Here is a 23,374-nt window from a genome sequence, read left to right as displayed (position 1 = left end):
CTTCCTCTGACTACGGGTTGCTGGGAATCAGAAGTAGTTAAGAGTGTTGTTGTGCCCATGTTCAGCTTGAGGGCTTCTTGCAGCATCTAGTTGGCTACTGTGAGAACAGAATGCTGGATGAGATGGGCCTTTGGCCTGATGGAACTTCCCAGCTCCTATGTTCTCATTCCATCTAGGCAAAAACTGTCAGGAAGAACATGGAACAGGGCTGGTGAGATTGTGGCAGTGGACATGGCCAGGGTAGAGTCTCGAATGCCAGAAAGAGAAGCAGATAATGGGGGGGGGGGCATGTTCAGGTCCCAGGCCTATGTTCTCGCACCCCACCCCTGTTTATATAAATCCTCATAGGGAAGGGAGGGGGCTTGCATTATTTTCAGATATATACAAACAAACCACATGCTGAAGAAATGCCACCAAACTTTCCAGAAGAGAGAACTTACATAAGAGTGGACGCACTGTGAACTTGCTGAGTTTTGAGATTTCTACCATCCCTCCCCTTGTGACTGGTATGTGTTGGGTGAAACTTCAGCCCTGAATTGGAAGCTACTGCTCTCAGAGTCCAGCTCCCCTCCTTCTCCTCTCCCCATCCTGGTGGTCTCCTTAATTGCAAGATGCAATTAATAATTGCATCACTTTGGGGACAGACGGTCTGGCTTTAGAGAGGCTTTTTCAAAAGTTCCGGATTGGTCCAAACTGCTACAGATCAATTTGGGTCCACACAACACCTTCTGTAACGGTCCATTGCTGCATTGACCTTAATCTGGTACAAACAGGCACAAATTGGCCCGGTTTGTTTCATGATTCAGACAAGTAAGTTGCACAGCCCTCGTTTCTGCACCAAAAAAAGATCTCTTCTCCAACTGTATTCTCCTTGTTATAATAGCAACCATGATTAGTGGTGTTGATGCAAAGGGATTAGATTTGCAGCAGCCAACAATAACACAGGCCAGGAAGCCCCTGGTGCAAGCTACATCCACAGATGGTCCCTGCAAGAGGAGAATTTTGATTGCATGAAGCTAGTTGATTCCAACCCACATTCAGGCTTCATGCTGATCCCTTTGGGTTATGCGGATCAATGCACTTTTAGTCTGAGCATCTTAATAAACTCAGATTTCTGATCAATTTTGTGCCAAAACTCAGCATGTGGAGAAATCAACGCATGTCTTGAGGGGATCAAAATCCATCTCGAACCACCCCAGCTGTCCCATTACCTGAGGGTGTTCTTGAAAGCTGCCTTTTAGGGCATCTCTGTGATATCTGAGGCTGCAGGAGAGTTTCAGATCTTGGGTTTTGAAATTCATGCACCCCTGTGTAAGGTTGATGTATACAACCTGATGGTAAAGCTGGATTGTACTGAAGGCTCCTTTCTGTGGCACAGGAACAGTTTCAAAGCAAGCTTAAGACTTCAATCCTCTACTCACCTGTGAGGAAGCTCCACTGAACTCAATAAACCTTACTTTTGAGTAGGTAAATAGACAGAGAGATAGATGATTGCATTGCAAATCACATCATTTCCATGTGAAAGGTATACCTTGATGTCTTTTGTCCAGGCTGCAATGTGGAACATGCTTAAGAGAGAGTGGGTCTATTCTGAGGGACTAAAGTTGGATTCAACCCAATAAACTCACATTGAACCTGGAGAGACAGACTTCTGGGCAAACTGTCAATTGCACTGTTGATGCCTGATGGTTTGCAGGGCAACATGCCAGGGGTAGGTGGGAGGAAATCCCTTCCCTATAGAGCCAGGGAGGCTAACCTGTGGCCCCTCCAGCTCCCATGATCCCTGGGGCTGATGGGAGCTGTAGTCCACAGCATCCACATTCCTGCTGCAGAACTCAACAATAGAGGGGAGGGAGGATAGAGATGGGAATGCAAGAGCAGCAGGAGTTGAACACAGCAAAGACTTAGGCTTCCTATGTGGTGCCCAACCCATGGATAACAGTGACGGAGCTGGTCTTGGGCTTAGTGTTGTGCCTAACTTTCCCCCAGCTGGACTCATGTGACGGGGAGAAATCTCCGTTTATATCTCAAGGCGGATCTATCAAATCTGCTCGTTCCAAAACAATATGAGAAGAGCGACACAGTCATCCTTTGATATTCATCAAGGACCCTCTGGGTCTTTCTTGGGATTGTGAAATGTACTTGCAGCTCATAGTGGTGAGGAGGAATGGAAGTTCCCCCAGAATGTCTGCTTTATATACATTATTTACACAATGGGCCCCACGTGATTGGCTAATTCCGGGATTCTCCTGCAGGCCAATCAGGTTGCGGATTCACTTCCACCTGGAGCTGGATTGGGTGGCTCCTGTGAACTAATCAGACTGCTGCATTCTGAATCCTATTGTTCTAGGACCAATCAGACTGCTGCATTTTGGATCCTATTCAATTCAGTACATAACAGACTGACAGTCACATTCAATCCGGAGCAAAGTTCTGGGGTCCACATGCAAGTGGTGGAAAATGCCAGAGGCAAAAGCAGGCAGAGCAACAAAGCTAACCTTTATCTTTGTACGGTGTCTGCATACCCTCTCTCTATCCTCCATCCATTCAGGCAAGCAAGAGGCATGGCCAGAGATCAAGGACACAGTCCCACCAGGCAAATATTCGAAAGGAGGGTGCAAAGTGGACCTCTGAGGGGGTGCGACCTGGGGATAGGGGCCTGCCTGGGGAGAATCCCAAGGGTTAGAGAGGTCTGTATTTGCCCCCCAGGTCTGAGGCTCCCCCCCTCTTCTGTAAGTAGTTGTCTTGGTTCCATAAGATGTATTTATTAGTGGTCTTCAGTTCTCCCTGGGTTTGTTTTTTCTTTAGGAGGGGAGTTTTCTTGTATTTTAATTCATTCGCACCCCATCATAGCTGTCAACTCTTCCCTTTGCTTTCGAGGAATCCTATTTGGAATAAGGGAATTTCCCTTAAAAAAAGGGAAAGGTTGACAGCTATGCACCCCATCCTGAGATCATAAGAGGAAGGGTGGGATCAAAGTATACTAAATAAATCCAGAAACAAATAAATCTTCAAGGTGCCATGAGATCCTTGTTTTGGCCACCACATGGGCACCCCTCTGCTAATCCTACACGTCTACTGAGAAGTAAGCCACATTGAGTTCAATCAGGCTTATTGGGCAATATCCAATGTTTGTCACACTCTAGAGCCACGGAAATCATAAAACTTAAATAACATAGGCTCATTTTTATCTATTTCCCTTTTTTTAAAGACTCATTTTTAAATATTTTTACCTTTTGAGGGGCTTGTTTTGTTTGTTTATCTTCCTTAGGCACATTTTTATTTATTTATCTTTGGGGCCGTTGACCTGGATTCTGCTCCATATGCATTGCATATTAAGACCTGGTTACTCTACTGTAGTACAAAAAAAGTTATCCTAGGCTTCCTGAATTGTTTGTTTGGCCTTACAGTATTTCAATCTATTGGTAACATTTTGCAACAAATCGTATTTTCTTTACAGAGTTCTGTGTTTTGATAATTCTGTGTATTGAGAGCTGCTGTTGGCACCGTTTATTTTGGAAAAGGGGGCACATAAATAAAAACTAAGCTACGGCTGAAGTTATAGGAACACTTACCAGGGAGGGAATTCTCCTCCAGAACAGACAGGCACAGGACTGCAATCAAACCTAACAATACCAAAAGCTTTCCACTTTATTTATATAGCACCATCTGCATGGATGTCTATAAAGTTGCTTGCCACAAAAGCAAACTATTTTTAATACCATTAGTAATCTCGGCATTTTATTTACAACACTGATGAATTAATAATCAATATTGATGCAGAGTTTTTTAATAGCTTCACACGGCACCTTCTTATGGAAGAGCTGAGGAATCTGCGGCCCTCGAGAGGGTAGACTCCAGTTCCCATCATCCCTGACCATTAGACTTAGCTGACTGGGGCTGATGGGAGTCAGAGTCCCAATAATGACATCAGGAGGGATGCAGTTTGCCCAGCAATGCACTTGGTTGCGCCACTGCCCTCAGAAGCTCAGAGTGGCCATGTTACCCCTAGGAAGACAGGGCCTTCTCTGTGGCAGCCCCTAAGCTGAGGTGTGCCTTTCCATAGAGGTGTTCCTGGCTTTTGAGGAAAGCTGAAGACACACCTCTTTAGACTGGCCTTTGACACCTGAAATGTATACTTGTAGGGCCCACTTTAGTTCTGTGATTCTAAGTTGTTTTAAACAGTTTTTCATGTTGAGCTGGGACCTTAGGATGGTGGGTGATAAACAACGCAATTAGTAATAATAGATATAAAGAGGTTAAATATTTTTAATTGACTCCAGAGTCAGTATTACCAAACAATAATAATTTAAAAAATCCACAAGACTGCTTCCATAAGGTAGGGCTTCCCTCACACTTGATTTGGAAGCTGCAGTTAAGTGCAGAATGCTGCAGCACAATTGCTGAAAGCAGGGAGCTATTGTCAGCATGTAACACCTGCGCTCAGAGATCTGCTCTGCATGCCGATTTGCTACTGGGCCAGGTTCAAGGTGTCACGATTAGCTTATAAAGCCCTTAACAACCTGGGGTCAGTTTACCCACAAGATTGCCGTATCCCACATGTTCCTGCTCATCTCCTTTGATCAGTGGAATGTGCCCCACCACGGGTACCACGTAATTTCTGTTCTGCATTTGTAAGAACTTGTTCTTTTCATATGGTAGTACCTTACCCTTTGGAACTCCCTGCCTATTGAGATCAAACAGGCGCCTTCGCTGTCCTCTTTTTGGCACCAGATAAAAACTTGCCGATCAGAAGGTTGGCAGTTCGAATCCCCGTGACGGGGTGCGCTCCCGTTTCTCGGTTCCTGCTCCTGCCAACCTAGCAGTTCGAAAGCACGTCAAAGTGCAAGTAGATAAATAGGTACCGCTCTGGCGGGAAGGTAAACGGCGTTTCCGTGTGCTGCTCTGGTTCACCAGAAGCGGCTTAGTCATGCTGGCCACATGACCCAGAAGCTGTATGTCAGCGCCCTCGGCCAATAAAACGAGATGAGCGCCGCAACCCCAGAGTTGGTCACGACTGGACCTATTGGTCAGGGGTCCCTTTACCTTTACTAAAAACATGCCTGTTCAGACAGGCCTACCCAGATACTTAGAAAGCAGCAGTAATTTTGATCTGTTTTAATATTTCAACTTTCGTATGTTTTCAAGTAGGGCCGTAAACTGACTTTACTGTTTTATCTTTTGTAAACTGCTTTTGATATTATTATTATTTTTTAAAAAAACAATCAAGAGGTGTATAAATTGTACGAAACAATTAAGTAAATAAATAAAAACAACTGCAACAGATGTTTGGGGGACATCATGGGTGTTTACCCAGGGGGTGGGCAGCTGCCCCCTCCTAAATGAAGTAAATAAATAAAAAAGACTTAACTAGAAGCAGAAAGATTGTAACAGATTTTTTTTCTGAGGTGTCAAAAGAAATGTAAATTTAAAACTGTGGTTGAGACATTTCATTGCGAATCTGCTAGACAGAGTGAGACAGAGGGGGGTGGCAGGGGGTGTCCTTGCCACCCCCAACATAAATCCTGGCTACGCCCAGGGGGGGCCATCTGCCAGGGCTGCTTCAGCCGTGATTCCTGCATGGCTGGGGGTTGGACGAGTTGACCCTTAGGGAACCCGTGCAAACTTCTTCCAGTCTAACGCATGATAATAAAATAAAATATAAAATAAAATAAAATTAATGATGCTGTGCAAAAGCCCATAAGGCAGCTTGCATCATCATCACCTAAAGCCAAAGGGAGGGCAGTGCCCAGCGGAGCCCCCTCTCTCCTATGGGGACCCTCGGCGCGTGTGCGAGAGGCGCCGGACCCGCTTCCCTCCCTCCCGCTCGGTTCAGCCTCCTCCTCCGACGGTTGCATCGCGGGCGGAGGCAGGGAGGCGCCGCCGGGCCTCCTGCCAGCGCCCTTCGCGCCTCTCCGGCGCTCCTCGCCGTTCCCCCCTCCAGCTCGGCGGCCAGATGGTAGGCTCCATTTAAAGCGCCCTCCCCGCCTTTCTCGCCGCTGCTTTCCCTGGGCGAGCGGCTGCCGCTGGCCGCGCCGCGTTGCAGGCGAGGAAGGGGGATCCAACAGGTCGCCTGCCCGGGCGGAGGTGCCCCGGTCCCCGGGAAAAGGCCCGCTCCCCAGCCAGCCAGCCGACCAGCCAGCCCGCCCGGGGTGCGCGATGCGGCGTCTCTCGCGGCTCCTGAGCCTCCTGCCTTGTCCGTCCCGCAGGCCAAAATCCTGAGCATGATGGAGGGCAACCAGCAGCTGGCCCTGCGCATCGACGGAGCCCTCCAGGCGGCCGGCCAGGAGGTGAGCGCCTTGCGAGCCGAGCTGACAGCCACCAGCCGGAGACTGGCCGAGCTCAGCGCCTGCTCCGGCGCCGGAGGAGGAGGCGGAGGAGGAGGAGGCAGCGGCAGCAGCAGCAACAGCAGCCCCAACGCCACGGAGATGGCCGCGGCCGGCGGCGCCATGGAGAACAGCCAGCCCAGCCTGCAAGGTAAGCGGGGCTCTGTGCCCAGGCGGGGATCGGGGCCGTTTTGAGGAAGGGGGGGATGCTCTTCCCAATGAGCTCCTTTTTTGAGGTGGTGGGTGTATCTGTCTCTTTTTTGGGGGGGGGGACTAATGTGTCTTGAGCATGTGTCTTAAGGATGGGAGGGGAGGGGGTCGCTGATCACCTCCGAACATCCTCTCTCTCTCTCTCTCTCTCTCCCACCCACCCCTCTTTTTGCTCGGCTGACACTCAGCCGGGTCTTATGCAGGCTGACTCGGGAGTAAAGTGTTGTTCGTGGCAGTCCTGGTGGCAATCGCGCGTTGGGGTTGCAGGCGCCCCCCTTTGTGCAGTGGGGTTTATTTCTCAACTCCACCCCCCACCCCAAACATTGCCTGCAGAGAATTGCAGCCTAGCAGAACGATCCTCTGCTTTGCTTACTCCAGAGCAAAGCCCGGTTGCAGTCAGCGGCGAGTTAAGCCTGCGAAGGGATGCAGCCCTCTCTGCACGCCCCCCTCCCTTTGCAATTGCATACATGTGCTTGCACGGAAGTCAGTACCCCCCTCCCAATGTTCAGCAAGACTTACTACCCAATAAGTCTGTGGAGGATTGCAAACTAGGTTTGTGTTTGTGCAAACTTTGGATTCCTCAAGGTCTTTTTCAACACCCCCCCCCCGCCCCAATTCCTGTGCATTATTTCCTGGAAGAATGCCTCCATTCTTGACTTTCCCCTGGTTTCTTACAATATCTTTAAACTTGCTTTAATTCCACTTCTGTTTGGAGTTTCCCCCACCACCGTCCTTTTCTAGGGAGGCTGCAATTCATTGTTTGCATCTCTAATGTATTGTGGTAAGTTGCTGTTCACCCCCCTTCCTCCTCTTCCATCCTCACCTTGGATTTCATCCAGCTAAACAATCTTTTTGCAAGAGAAACGCGACCCTGTGCTTTGCAGGGCGAATTGTGGTGCAGGGTTGTTTATGAAGCGGACTGCTCTCGCGAACCACCTTCCCTTTCTTCAGACTTCTGCAATAATGTTAAGAGAGGTGCTTTGTGTTTGTACGAAGGAGGTGCTGTGTAGAGTGTCTGGATTGAAACAGGACAGAATTATTTGACACTAGGCTGTCCTCTCTGCCTGCCTGCCTGCCTGCCTGCCTCTTGTTGTATTCAATGGGAAAGATGGATCAATGGGCAGCCTTCAAAACTGGCACCTTGGAGAATATGGCCTTTGTCCAGCAGCTTTTCCTCCTGTGCTTATGCACGATGATGTCAGTGCTTTAAGAGGTGTGACAGCAGCGTTTCGGTGGCGTTCGGAGGCACGTTCTCCTGCTTTGTTTGCACCTTGGTCATCCGTAAAGGCAAATGTGAGGTGCTTTTGAAAGCCGCTCCAAATCTTGCAGTGGACCTGCTTAGACACAGGGAGTCCTGCAAATACCGTGTTGGAGTGATGATGTCATGATAGCATTTCTGGTGTGTGTGGCTCTGGTTAAGAGCAGAATCTTCCTTTCCTTCACCCCCACCCCCAAATTAAATTGCTGGCAGAGAGTAATTAGTTTGAAATGCAGTTATCGAAATGGTAGGAATTTTAAGAATGCTTTCTTCTCCCCCCCCCACCCCCCCTTCTCCATTTCAAATCAGCAGTTCGTGTTTTCTGTTTGCTTTCCTCTGGTTTCCAGATTTGCCCCTCTGTTCACGTTCCAGTCAATATCTTGAATCTGATTCAGAAAGTGTGTTGTTGTCATTCCGATTTATTGGTTGTGAGAGGAGGGACAGGGAGAGTTAAGGAAGCCGGGCGACCTGGCATTGCGATGAAAGCAGCTTGATATGTGATGGTGTAAAAAAAAAAAAAGTGCAAGAGAGAATAGATGTGCAAAAGGCAAACGGACAGTTAGGTATGTGTGTTATAATGAGGAAATGGCAGGGAAAGTGCCTCTGGCGGGTCTGACTTCCCCGGTATAAAACAGCCGCTCCACATTTCTGCATTCTCCCCCCTTGCTTGTGGAAATGAAATAAACTTAAGGAGACTTTGAAGCAGTGTGTCTTGTAAATTGCACAGGAATAGCTCTGCGATGTAACAAGGGGCTCTTCAGGCTGTTCAATGAGTGATTTATCCTCTTAATTTTTACATCAGAGTATGGAAATGGGAGCTGAACGGCTCCTGATCATCCCTTTAGTATCTCTTTCACTTATTCGTTGGATGGGAGGGAATCTCCCCCACCTCCCCATTATGCAATAGCGATGGAAGTAGTGGCTGGTTGTGACTCCTAAATCCATTTCATTAATGTGATATATCTAACCTGCTTTCCTGATGTTGAGGTATGTTCAGCTCTCCGCTATGCCAGCTGCAGTCCGTACCCCTCACATTCCCACATTTAAACAGCTAGAATGTTTAAAAGTGTGTGGGTGCGCTCTGTGCCGCAGACAGGCTGGCTTCACTGATTATGAATTTCAACTTGCAAGGTGATCCTGGGTAGCTTCAGTCAGAATTCTGCAGTAGGACTGTATCTTAGTGGTAGATAGGATTGGAGGGGTGGGGGAGAGAATGTGGATTTAGTTTGCATTTCAAGGCAAGCCTGCCTAATCTTCACTTTCTGAAACAATGTGTGGTTTGAAACAGAGCCATCATCCGAAATTTGCACTTCGCTGAATTTTGCAATTGAGATCTCCAGCCAAGTGTTGTGCACAAAGTGTGCTTAAAAATGCATATATAAGTGAGAATGAATTGTATTAGGAGAAATTGCTCTGCAAAAAAATGGTGTATTGGGGGAAATTGCATGTGCGCTGAAACATTGGTGGCTTTTCATTTTGTTGTTAAAATTGCAAACAGATGTGGAAGACTGGAGAATGGAACTCAAGATTGAGAGAATGCGAAACTGAAATTGGCCTATTTGCCCACCATACTGGCTGAACACCTGCTCTTTGAGCAGGAGGTTCCAGGTCCCAACATCTCCAGCTTCTTCAGGAAGGGCTAGAAATGTCCCCAGTCTGAAACGCTTCAATTCTGATCCGTAGACAGTATTGAGATAGATGGACCAGTTGTCTGCCTTCCTAAGAAGTAACATCCACTGAATTTGGTGAGGTGGACTCCCAAATGACTGTGCAAGGCATGGCAGCCTTGGGTGGCAACCTGCCAGGGGTGTAGCGTGAGGTGCAGAGGTTGAACCAACATTTGCAAAAATGTACAATTCTGTTAAACACACACACAGTCACTCATGCATGCAGACCTGGCCTGTATCTAAACATGGCCAATGTGGTACCCTCCCAATGATGTTGGACTCCTGACCACTGGCCATATTGATTGGTGCTAATGAGAGTTGGGATCTAACCGCATCTTTAAGGAAACATGCTGGCTACCCCTGATCTAGACTAATGAAGCCTGATTGCTGTGAGTAGGGTTGAGAGTGTGAGCCTGGGTCTGTATGTGTTGTGCACTGCCTGACCTCTGTAGAAATTGCAAATTCCTCCTCTGCTTTGCATCCACCTTGCATACAGAAGGGAGCGGGGACTCTAGGTGCAGTGATCTCTGCTTCCGACAGCCAAGGTGCACTCAGACACGAAAGCTAAGCTCATTTGGGATGGTGTTTGCCAAAAGAAAACCAAGCTGGGAAACATGGTGGCTCAGGCAGCACACCTGGACCAGCCAGAGGAAGACCTCAAATGTTTATGATAAATGTATATATCTGCCAAGCAGGATATTCCCAGTGGGCACCACTGAATTATGAAGAAGTCAACGTTTTTTAACATGTAACTGTGGTCTGATAGATTAAGGGTTCCCAAGTCCCAACCTTTTTGGCATGGCAATCCATAAGTCCAAATTTACTTGCTATGGTGACCCAACAATTTAATGTCACATGAATTTTGAATCTGAGACCTTCACTGCTTCCAGCTGCCAGAGAGCAGTTCCCAAGTGTTAATGTAAGACTTCAGCCTTTCTGATGTTCAATGACAAGTGTCAACACAGCATTGCACCATGCCAACAAGACAAAAGTTGTAAAAGGCATTCCTCATGCAAATGATGGATTGCAAGGAACAATGCTTTGGGTTTTCTGATAAAACTTGTGACCCATTTGCACAGGTTTTGCGAGCCACATGTGGGGGAATGCTGCGATGGACCACTTGGACTGATGGTCTAGGTCAGGCATAGGCAAACTCCGGCCCTCCAGATGTTTTGAGACTGCAATTCCCATCATCCCTGACCACCGGTCCTGTTAGCTAGGGATGATGGGAATTGTAGTTCCAAAACATCTGGAGGGCCATAGTTTGCCTATGCTTGGTCTATGTAAAATTTGCACAAGAACCCCATACAACCAGCTACCCAGAAGCTCCCTCTTGAGTTCAATGAGATTTACTCCCAGGTAAGTATAGGATTGCAGCATGTCTGTGTAGGGAATGAGTGAGATGATTGACTTCCTGTTGGCTTCTGCTGATTGTGCTTTGTGAACATCTGAATGGCTTGAATTTAATTTACAACTTGCAGAGCTAGATCCTGGTATGTGATTACAGTGCATTTTTGGTTTAGAGTTTTGTTGTTGTTGATTGTATTATTTGCCTTTCCAAAACGTGTGTCTTACATAGTAAGTGATTCAGCATCATCTGGGACCAGTCCTACCATTAGATAAGACTGGGCAACCTGCTTCAACTGGCAAATTTGTGCTACTCTTAGAAGTGTTTCTTAAAAGGCATAAAATTGATTATTATTATTCCCACCCATGAACTGTTTATTATGTCAACATACAGGCAAGACAAAGTAGTTCATAATATATAGCTCGCACAATCAAGCCTATGTTTGTGTGAAATAGATTTTCAGTTCCTGTTATCAAAACCTTTTGAAATATCTATCACAGTGCACCAGAAGGTGAGATTTAATCCTCTCCCCACCCCACCCCTGCCTAACTGCAGCATGGTTTTTGTTGCAGTTGTGCAGGGGGTAGGGTTAAATTCTTCTTCTCATGCATTGTGTTGGCAGAGAAACATCTCCCTGCCCAAACATGTCCCTATACAGTGGTACCTTGACTTAAGAACTTAATTTGTTCTGGAGGTCCATTCTTTTTTTATATATATAAAATATTTATTAAAGTTTTACAAAATGAAAAAAGAAAAAAGAAAAATACAAATAAAAAACAGTTCCATCTTTCCATTACATTCTTTCATTTACTTAATTCCTGGACCTCCTCTAACCTCCCTTTTTGTATTCCAATTTAATTTGTCAGTTCAGCAAATCCTTCCCCTCTTTGCTTATCCTAATCTTTAATCTTAAAATAATGTAACATTAGATTTTTGCTTATTAATAGTCCATTTTTTCATACTCCTTATAGCATTATAGCTAAAAACCACATAACTTTTAATCCAACATCATTCTAACATTCATTAATTTTACAATATTTCTGTAAATAGTCTTTAAATTTCTTCCAATCTTCTTCCACTGACTCTTCTCCCTGGTCTCGGATTCTGCCGGTCATTTCTGCCAATTCCATATAGTCCATCACCTTCATCTGCCACTCTTCCAGGGTGGGTAGGTCTTGTGTCTTCCAATACTTTGCGATAAGTATTCTTGCTGCTGTTGTGGCATACATAAAAAAAGTTCTGTCCTTCTTTGGCACCTGTTGGCCGACTATGCCCAGAAGAAAGGCCTCTGGTTTCTTCAAGAAGGTATATTTAAATACCTTTTTCATTTCATTATAGATCATCTCCCAGAAAGCCTTAATCTTTGGGCACGTCCACCAAAGGTGAAATAATGTACCTTCATTCTCTTTACATTTCCAACATTTATTATCGGGCAAATGATAGATTTTTGCCAGCTTGAGTGGGGTCATGTACCACCTGTATATCATTTTCATAATATTCTCTCTTAAGGCATTGCATGCCGTAAACTTCATACCTGTGGTCCATAACTGTTCCCAGTCAGCGAACATAATATTATGTCCAACATCTTGTGCCCACTTAATCATAGCAGATTTCACCGTTTCATCCTGAGTATTCCATTTCAACAGCAAGTTATACATCCTTGACAAAATCTTAGTTTTGGGCTCTAACAGTTCTGTTTCCAATTTTGATTTTTCCACCTGGAATCCAATTTTTTTGTCCTGATTATATGCCTCCATTATTTGATAATAATGAAGCCAATCTCGCACTTTATTCTTTAGTTTTTCATAACTCTGCAATTTCAATTTGTCTCCTACTTGTTCCAAAATTTCCCAATATTTCGGCCATTTGGTCTCCATATTGAGTTTTTTCAAGGCCTTTGCTTCCATTGGTGATAACCACCTTGGGGTTTTATTTTCAAATAAATCTTTATATCTTATCCAGACATTAAATAGTGCTTTCCTGACAATATGATTTTTAAATGCTTTATGTGCTTTGACCTTATCATACCACAGATGTGCATGCCAACCAAATACATTGTTAAAACCTTCCAAATCCAAAATGTCTGTATTCTCAAGGAGTAGCCATTCTTTCAACCAGCAGAAAGCTGCTGATTCATAATACAGTTTAAGGTCTGGCAGGGCAGATCCACCTCTTTCCTTTGCATCCGTTAAAATCTTAAAATTTATTCTAGGCTTCTTGCCCTGCCAGACAAATCTAGAAATATCTCTCTGCCACTTCTTGAAACAGTCCATCTTGTCTACAATTTGCAATACTTGAAACAAAAATAACATTCTTGGCAATACATTCATCTTTATCGCAGCAATACGGCCTAGCAGTGAAAGCTTCAAGTTTGACCAAATTTCTAAGTCTTTTTTCACTTCCGCCCAACATTTTTCATAATTATCTTTAAATAAATTCACGTTTTTGGCTGTCATGTTAATCCCCAAGTATTTCACTTTTTAAACCACTGTTAAACCTGTCTCATTCTGAAACCTCTCTCTTTCATTCTCTGTTAAATTTTCCCCCAAAACCTTTGTTTTTAGTTTGTTCAATTTGAATCCAGCAACCTGACCAAAATCTTGAATCAGTTCCAAAACTCTTTTGGTACTAGATTCTGGCTCCTGTAATGTCAGTACTAAATCGCCTGCAAATGCTCTCAATTTATACTGTTTAGCTCCGACTTGTATACCTTTAACCAACTGGTCTCTTCTAATCATATTCAGCAAAACCTTCAGGACTGATATAAAAAGCAATGGGGAAATTGGGCAACCTTGTCGTGTCCCTTTCTCTATCTTAAATTCCTCCGTCACCTCATTATTAACAATTAACTTGGCCTTTTGTTCAGAGTAAATTGCACTTATACCGTTTCCAAATCCTTCTCCCACCCCCATCCCCTGTAGATTTTTCTTCATAAAACTCCAAGAAATATTGTCAAAGGCTTTCTCCGCGTCTACAAATATTAAAACTGCTTTGGTGTTAGTATTCACTTCTAACTTTTCCAGAATGTTAATTATATTCCTCAAATTATCAGACAAATGTCTACTCGGAAGAAAGCCTGCTTGGTCTTTATAAATCTCTTCCATCAACACTTTTTTTAATCTCTTAGCCAAAATATCTGCAAAAATTTTGTAATCCACATTAAGTAGTGATATGGGGCGGTAGTTCTTAAGCTGAGTTTTTTCAGTTTCTGTTTTCGGTATAAGTGTAATATATGTTTCTTTCCACAATTCTGGTACCTTTTTCCCTTCCAGTATTTCATTACAGACTTCTTTTAAAGGTTGTACTAACCATTGTTTTAAAGTTCTGTAATATCTTGAAGTCAGTCCATCTGGTCCTGGAGATTTGCCCAATTGCATGTTCTGAATGGCATCTTCTATTTCCTGTTCAAATATTTTACCGTTCAACCTTAATTTACTTTCTTGAGGAATTTTTTGTAATCCATTTATCTTCAAAAATTGATCTATGTCAACTTCTTTCTGTGGCCCTTGTGTGTATAATTGTTTGAAGTACCTCTGGAAACATTTTTTAATCTCGGCTGGGTTCTGTATGTTCCTTCCTTCCACTTCTAGGTTTGTAATAGTATTTAATTTTTGTCTTTTTTTCATTTGCCACGCTAGCAACTTCCCACATTTATTAGCTGATTCAAATGTCTTTTGTCTCATTTGTTTAATTTTCCATTCTATTTCCTGATTCATCATTTTCATATATTGTACTTGGTATAGCTTTATTTCTTTCAGAATATCTTGCGACTTTGGTTTTGCTCTCAATTTCTTCTCACTATCTTTTATTTTTTCCAATATTTTATCTTTCTTTTCATTTTGGCTTCTTTTCTTTATTGCATTCTGTTGTATCAAGAACCCTCTCATAACGGCTTTACTTGCGTCCCAGATAACTCTTTTTTCAACATCAGTGTTCATATTTATCTCAAAATAGTCTCTCATAGTTTTTTGGGCCTTGTTAATCACGTTTTCATCTCTAAATAAGGTGTCATTCATCCTCCATCTAAAAGAACCAGTGGAAATCAGTTTCATCTCCATCTTCACAGGATTATGGTCAGAGCAAGTTCTTGGACAGATTTCCGCCTTCTTTATCTTTGGAGCCATTCCACTAGTTACCCATATTTGATCGATTCTGGTCCATGTCATTTTGGCTTCAGAAAAGAAAGCTCCCTCTCTAGCCAGGGGATTCTTTATTCTCCAAATATCAACTAAATCCAAATTGTCTGTCATCTCAAAAAAAGTTTTCGGTAGTCTACCATCCTTGGTGATCACTTGTCTTTGTGCCTTATCCATGTTTGTTGATACTACTCCGTTCATGTCTCCCATCAAGATCAAATTATAGTCCATATAGTCCATTAAAGTCTCATGCAACTTTTTGAAGAATTCAGATTTCCCCTCATTTGGTGCATAAATTCCTACTATCAGGAATTTTTCTCCTTGAATTTGAATTTCAATTGCCACATATCTTCCTTGGTCATCTTTAAAAATAAATTTCGGTGATAATCTCTCCTTTGCATAGATCACTACTCCTCTTTTTTTAACTTTGTCAGATGAAATAAACTCTTGTCCCAATCTTTTATTAATCAGTACTTTTCTATGTAACCTAATCACATGTGTTTCCTGTAGGCAAATCAAGTCCAATTGTTCTCTTTTCAATAAATGAAAAACATTTTTCCTTTTCTGGGGGGAATTTAGACCATTACAATTCCAGCTTAATAGTTGCAGAGCCATAGTGTAGTTACTTTGTTTTTCCTCCAACAGCACCAAGTATCTGTTCTTAATCTGTCGGTGGCGTCACTTTCTCTGAACCAGGTAATCCAAAAGATAAGTTTGCTATGTCTAGTATTCCACTTTCCCGTGCTCTTGGCTCTTTCCCTATTTCCGCTTCTTTCTGCAAATCTTCTCCACGGTCTCTCAGAAATCTATCTTTGTCATCCAGTGATCTTATTTTTATCTTCCTTCCTTTGTATTTAAAGGACAAGCCTTGAGGGAACTCCCACCTAAAAAGGATTCTGTTACTTCTCAACAAAGCGACCAGCTCTCCGTAGTTAGACCTGAGGTCCAAAAGATGTTTCGGAATATCCTTAAAAATCTCAACACTTGACTGATAAATTTCCAAGGTCTTTTGGTAGTGCAAATTCAAGATTTTATCTCTCTCCTCTTTAGTTCGAAAAGTAATAAGACAGTCTCTCACTTTATTCTTCTTTCCTCCTTTTCCAAGCCTGAATGCACTTACTATCTTGAATTCTTCCTTTCCCGAATCTAGTTGCCAAAAGTCTATAAATTCCTTAGTAAGAAAATCAGCCAAATTGTCCTTCTCAAGTTCAGGTACAGCTCTGATCCTCAGATTAGTTTGTTTCTCCTTCAATTCCACCATGGAAAGCATCAAACCGTAGTCGTCCAGTCTGTGTATCGGTGGTATCTTCTCTTCAGTGGCAGTTGCTATCTCCTTTGCTTCCTCAGCAGTCTTTCGAATCTGAGTAGATTCTTGAAGCAATTTCTCAATAGCCTGTGTATTGGTGTCCCCCAGTTTATCAAAAAAGACGACTGTATCAATTCCAACTATTTTAAAGTTACTCTAAAACCAGGAGAAGTCAGCCAGAAACACTGTATCTTTTTTGCAGAGTTAGATGTCAAAAGCAATTTATTACGTGCCTTTCACAATGCGGCATTCATTTTCAAGGCAGTCCGTTCCCAGGATCTAAGCAGTGGATTTTACCTTCCTTTCCCCACTTTCTTTACAGGGAAGTAAAGTTCAAATCTTTTCCCCTCCTTTCCTGCAATCCGGAGGGGAAATCTTCTGTCTGACGTTCGGATTTTGACCCTTTTAAAAGTTACTTTCAAAGTTCTAGCTCACAGTCTCTTTGCTTTATTATATATACAAGAAACGGGAAGCAGACTTCCTGTTTATACTTCCCCGTTTTGGTGCCGAATTTACTAATTTCCTTTCCTTTATAATCCAATTTAATCCTACTCACGGGTAGTTGTTTCTTGCAGCCAAATTGTCCAGGAAAAAGTCAGCGCTCTCCGATAACGGCTGTGCGGCTTCGCTCCGCGGAAGAAGCAGTCACTCACAGCACCGCGCCGCTCTCCCCGCTTTACTCCGGAGCCCCAAAAAAGGGTTCCTTTGCAGTTTGGGGGGGCGCTGAAGGTGCCTGCTGAGTCCTACGCTCACAGGCTTCACCCACCTGTGATTTTTAAATGGGTCCCCGCTTCGCCGCAGCGGTCAGACCCGATCCCACGGAGCTGGTCCCTCGGAGATCAGAGGGAATCCGCCATTATCGCTGGCGCTAACCCGGAAGTCTAACCTGGAGGTCCATTCTTAACCTGAAACTGTTCTTAACCTGAGGTACCACTTTAGCTAATGGGGCCTCCTGCTGCCGTTGCACCGCCAAAGCACGATTTCTGTTCTCATCCTGAAGCAAAGTTCTTAACCCGAGGTACTGTTTCTGGGTTAGCGGAGTCTGTAACCTGAAGGGTCTGTAACCCGAGGTATCACTGTAGTTAAAGGGGTGGGGAACCCACAGTGTGATTGCAAGTGTTTCATTCAATTAGTGCTATTGTATCTATCCATTTTGTTACAATGGTTTTATGAAACAAAGTACATATTTTTCAGGAACAGCAAACTCTGTATACATGTTTGTGGGTGTGGGAAACATGAGAGATCTGCTGCACCATGTCTCTGCCTAGGGAGGCCCTTTGAGATGGAGAATATGCAGTGTTTAGTGAAGTGCAAACTTGTGTTCCCTAGGCATGAGGGAGAGGTCTCTTCTCTCAGCTCTCTCCCCAAATGAAGGAGAAGGAACTGATGGAAGCTAGGAGAGAGGTTTCTCAGTGGTATAGCAACTGTTGTGCAGGTCACAGGTTCAGCCCCTGGCATCTCCCAGTGTGGCTGGGAATGGTTCCTCTGAAACAACTGGAGAACCTCTGCCAATCAATATGGCCGGTACTGAGCTGAATGGACCACACGTATCTACAGTCTGAACCAGGCAGATAACCATAGCATGGAACACTCTCCAGCAGATGCTGCTCTCCCATCTGATTTGTAGGTGGAGATGCATTGGTACCTAACCGTTCTTGCAGAGAGCGACTCTCCTCTTGCTGTGTTTTCCCATTTGCAGTCTGAATGGAGGGTACAAATTCATAGAGGCCAGGGCTGCCGATGGCTACTGACCATGATGACCATGTTCTAACACTGACAGAAGCAGCAATGCCTTTGAATGCCCCTTTCTCAGAATCACAAGTGGGGAGAATGCTGTTTTACTCGGGTTCTGCTTTGTGTGTCTCTCATTCTGACCCAGAAACTCCAGCGGGTGCAGAATGCCGCAGCAAGACTACTTACGGGGTCCTTGCCACGGGATCACATTCATCCAGTGCTACATCAGCTGCACTGGCTCCTGGTGGAGTACAGGGTCAGGTTTAAGGTGCTGGTTATAACTTTTAAAGCCCTATACGACCTGGGACCTGTCAGTACGCCTTTGAGCCGATGCCAGCTACTGGGCTCAACAACTGGTTCTGCCCCGGTTCAGGCAAACTGGAGCACTTCCAGAGACCTTCCACACCTGGAAATTAGGTCTAAGTGCACTGGACCCACAACTGTGAGTTGTGAGCAGCAAATTCAGCAGAGTATGAACAACACAGAAGAAAGCTTTGAAGCATAGCTTCTAATAGCTACTACAAACTAAACAGTAAAGAGCTACTGGCTTACCTGAGTGTTACAGCTCTCACTCAGCCATCTAATCACTACATAGATAACACTCAGACTCCCACAGAGTCAGGCAGGAGTGGAAGAAGTGAAGAGCAGTTCCCCCCTCTCCTTTCTGAAAAAATCAGGAGATTCTTGCAATGGGTGGGGGTGAAAATATCCACAGGACCCTCATACCTACGGGACTGTCTCTCCTGGTATGCCCCGCGGAGGACCCTACGGTCTGTAAACAATAACATCTTGGAGGTCCTGGGCCTCAAGGAGGTTAGACTGGCCTCAACCAGAGCCAGGGCCTTTTTGGCCCTGGCCCCAGCCTGGTGGAATGCTCTGCCGCAAGAGACCAGGGCCCTGTGGGACTTGGCATCTTTCTGCAGGGCCTGCAAGACGGGGCTGTTCCTCCAGGCCTTTGGTCGGGGCCTAGTCTGACCCCTCTCCTCCTATAAGACCCTATATATAAGAGGCCTCTCTAACTCCTCTCACCGGCTCGTATAAATAGCTGAGCCTGGTGAGTACCTAAGGTTCCCAACCCCTATAGTCATAATTTGATGGTTGCCTTCTGATCTTATTTGATTTTAAGCTGTATTTCAGTCAATTGCTGAATTTTATGTTTTAATGTATTTATATTTTGATGTTAGCTGCCGTGAGCCCGGTTATGGCTGGGAAGGGCAGGATATAAATAAAATTTATTATTATTATTATCATTGGAGGACCTGGTTGGGCACTGTGGGGACAGTATGTGATGGACTAGATGTACCTTGACACTGATCCAGCAGGCTCTTCTTATGTTCATACCTTCCCTCTAGCTCAGTGGTTCTCAACCTGTGGGTCTCCAGATGATGTTGGACTACAACTCCCATCATCCCTGAGCTCTGGCCTTGCTAGCTAGGGGTGATGGGAGTTGTAGTTCCAAAACATCTGGAGGGCTGGAGTTTGCCTATGCCTGGTCTAGGTAAAATTTGCCATTGCTACTTCCAGCAAGATTCAATGTACATCCTTGCTTGGATCTGTGTTCCTTGTTGGGTAGGGTCTCACCTAGTGGTGGCTTGGCTTGGGACGTCCAAAGGTCTTCAGAGTGTCTCTTCGTTTCAGCACCCTTTGTTTTCAATGCTGTGTCTGTGTGCATGCAGTGTGCACACATTACATGTGTATGAGCATCTTGTGTGGCCCCCTCCCTCTTTGCCTGCAGGCTGCATTCCCCTCACCCTCTTCCTTCCCATCAGCTGTGCCTGCATCGCCAATGCTCGTCAGTGCAAATTGATTTAGAGATTCGTTTAGGGGATTCGTTCCATCAAAGTTGTAATATTTAGCTGTTTCCAGCGTGCGGGGAGTTCTAGCCATTTAAACAAACTAATCTAACATCAAATGTGTTTAGTGCACCGTCAGGATTTGCCCAGCAAATATTAGGCCTCTGCTTTGTAAACAGGTGGGCAAGTCTGGAACTGGGGTCTGTGGAACTATTGCAGAATAAATGGAGTTGTTTTTGTGTGTGCGCGCGCATGTAAAACCAATTAGCATTCCATAAAATGGTGGCAGGATCTGGTTCCCAACTCATTATGCACCTCTGGGAATAGATTCATAAGGGGGGGGGATACTTCTCTATCTCTCCTTCACCTCTCTGAAGTCATTGTGTTGGAACCAATCACGATATATAGGGCAGCCATTGCCACTAGTGGTCAACACATTTTAGCTGGTCAACCCAAATATTGTTCTTGCCAAAGGGCAAGGCTTGACCTCTGAGCTTGTCCTCCACTAAGGTTGATCCAAGCCATTTTATAGCCTGAAGCAAAGGGCAAGATAGTGCTGCCCTCCCTGTTCCACATACAAGACTGACAGTTGATTTTTCCTTCAATGCTTAAGTTAGGGGCAGTTTCCTCCACTGTAAAGGTAAAAGTAAACGTACCCCTTACCGTTATGTCCAGTCGCGGATGACTCTGAGGTTGTGTGTTCATCTCGCTCTGTAGGCTGAGGGAGCCGGCGTTTGTCCGCAGACAGCTTCTGGGTCATGTGGCCAGCATGACTAAGCCACTTCTAGCAAACCAGAGCATCGCACAGAAATACCGTTTACTTTCCCACTGGAGCGGTACCTATTTATTTACTTGCACTTTGATGTGCTTTCAAACTGCTAGGTGGGCAGGAGCTGGGACCGAACAACAGGAGCTCACCCCGTCGCAGGGATTTGAACCGCCGACCTTCTGATCAGCAAGCCCTAGGCCAGGGGTCAGCAACCTTTTTCAGCCATGGGCTGGTCCACCGTCCCTCAGATCATGTGGTGGGCCAGACTATATTTTGAAGGGGGGGGGGGGAAAGAACAAATTTCTATGCACCATAAATAACCCAGAGATGCATTTTAAATAAAAGGACACATTCCACTCATGTAAAAAAACACTGATTCCCGGACCATCCGGAGGCCAGATTGAGAAGGTGATTGGGCTGTATCTGGCCCATGGGCCTTACGTTGCCTACCCCTGCCCTAGGCTCTGTGGTTTAGACCACAGCGCCACCCATGACCCTTTCCTCCACTGTACCTGAGGCTAAAAGGATAGCTTAAATGGTGCAGTTCATGGGGTGTATGCAGCTGGGTCCTCCAACACCTGACCATCACTCTGGCTCTCACTTGACCACCACCACCCTGCCACAAGTCCTGCTGCCTAAGGTGGCTGCTCCACTCTGCCCAATGGTAGAGACAACCTTGGCCACATTTCTGAAATGCTGCGTGAGATTAGAGGGAAACCTGCTTTAGTGCCACAGTTCCCCAGCCCAGGGACTACAGACTACAGACTACACTAATTTGCAGGAGGGCTGGCTGAAAAAACACGACCCTTTCATTGCACAAAGATGCTTCAGTCTGCTTAAGGGAACCAAAGTTTGATGCCTACAATGCAACCACTAAGTCCCATTTTGCATTTTATCTGCGCAATGGTCTTGTGAGGTAGATTAGACTGAGGCAGGAAGTGGGCAAAATCAGTGAAGAGTAAAGTGAGTTCACAATGTGGAACTGCACATACTGTGAGTATTTTCTTTTAGGTTATAAAGTTTGGCAAAATGTTTTTGTTTGTGCTCTGCTGAGAGTTGTGAAACAGCAGTGCTCAGAGTATTTGTAGCAGTATATAAATGTTCCATCGTGATAAATTTGTTAGACTTGAAGATAGCACAAGACTTATTTTGTGGTACATTATTTCACATGTTCTTTCTAGGAGAGGGAGTGCTATTTTGGAAATTGCACCAGAGCCCCAAGCCACTTTAATCTGGCCTTGGAGCCCCCAAACACATAGAAAGGCATCCATAGCTTTTATCCTATTGGATCAAAATTAATTGCCACACACTGATTGACTGGATCAATGGAAGGTTTCAGCCGTAATTTTTATCACCCACTTTTTCCATATTGCTTCTTCGCATGCACATTTTAATTTTATTTCCCAAATTAATCAAACTGCACATACATAATATATCTGCTATGTAAAGTGAGAGACAGAATCTCTGCCACCATTTGCAGAGAATAAAAACAAACAAAATATCAGCAGTTGACTGTATTTTGAAGCCAGAATCAAATGGGAAGAGTTCGAGAAATAAATAAAATAAATCCCAATCATGTTCTGTCCAGAGTTCTGAAAATGATGGGGATCAAACATTGTAGGTGTTTTGCCAGCTTATATTGCATTGTCCTAGAATCACAGAATCTTGAAGTTGGAGGGAATGCAGGAGTCATAGCTGGAATGCAGGAATCACAGCTGAAGAAACTCTGAAAGGTCAATGTCCAACTTTTGCTTAAAAATTTCCAATGAAGGAGAGTCCCTCCACCTTCCAAGGTAGTCCATTCCGCTGTCAAAAAAAAAAACAGCAACAAAAACCCTCAGGAAAGATCAGTTGAAGCATTCTGCCTCCTCCATTGGCACCCTTCACCTGTGTAATTCATATCAACTTCTTTGTTTAAAACAGGGGTGGATACCCTCAGGCCTAGAAGCACATGCAGCCTTCCAGGCCTCTCAGCCTGGCTTTTGGGACTCTTTCCAAGGCTACACCTCCTCAGCTATGTCCCCTCACGACTCCTACTTTGCACGCTCCTTGGGTGTTTTTGTTCATGTGTCCTTGAACTCTGATAACACCATTTGTTTGCCTGGTTAGAGGATAGAGAGGGGTGTGTGAGTAGCTTACTGTGCAAAGGTAAAATTTGCATTTGTTGCCCTGCCCACTTTTGCCTCTGGCCCCGCCCACCACTGGGATGTGGCCCCTGGAAGATTGCCTTTGGGGGAAAGTGGCCCATATGCTTAAAAAGGTTCCCCATGCCTGTTTTAGGTTCAAATGCAAGCGTGTTTACTTCATTTTGCCAGTGTTTCTTCTGTTGCACCTGATCTCAGTGGGCACCCCAGGCTCATCTAGCCTGGCATGAGGGCATGGTGTGTGTGATCAAACCCTGGAAAATGTAATTCAGAGGAGGGTGTCTAACTCAGTGGTGGAGACATCTGTGTTGCATGTAAAACAGGGGTAAAGGACTTGTGGTTCCCCAGTTATTGCTGAACGACCACTCGCATCAGCCCCAATGAGCACAGCTATGAGTTGTAGTTGAAGAACATCTGGAGGACCAAAAGTTTTTCCAAACATGGTAGAGAATAAACCTGAGATCTTCTACATAGGGTCAAGGAGCTGGTGATGGGGGAAAGACCTTTCTCTGAAGAGCCACTGCCAGTCAGGTTAGATTGATGGAGAAGAACTAATGCTGTAGGGCTCCGGCGCTCATCGCGTCCAGTCTGTATGGTCAATGGTCAGGAATGATGGGAGCTGTAGTCCCTGGAGTAGATGGACCAACAGCCTGACTCTGTTTAAAGCCACCATCGTATGTCTG

The 23,374-nt window shown here is 44.8% G+C and overlaps 1 protein-coding gene across 1 annotated transcript in view; it reads left to right on the top strand.

Moving 5' to 3' along the window:
* The first annotated feature begins 5,982 nt into the window (after positions 1 to 5,982).
* The window catches only part of KAZN (kazrin, periplakin interacting protein), a 218,898-nt gene continuing 201,506 nt past the window's right edge, over positions 5,983 to 23,374 (top strand). The window contains exon 1 of the mRNA XM_053400526.1: positions 5,983 to 6,477. Within this exon, the coding sequence (XP_053256501.1) occupies positions 6,225 to 6,477 (253 nt within the window). The 5' untranslated portion in view covers positions 5,983 to 6,224. The remainder of the gene's footprint in view (positions 6,478 to 23,374) is intronic.

This window comes from Podarcis raffonei, chromosome 8 (genome assembly GCF_027172205.1).
Source record: "Podarcis raffonei isolate rPodRaf1 chromosome 8, rPodRaf1.pri, whole genome shotgun sequence".
NCBI lineage: Eukaryota > Metazoa > Chordata > Lepidosauria > Squamata > Lacertidae > Podarcis > Podarcis raffonei.
The sequence above is the reverse complement of the archived record's forward strand: the minus strand, read 5'-3'. Positions and strand labels throughout refer to the sequence as shown.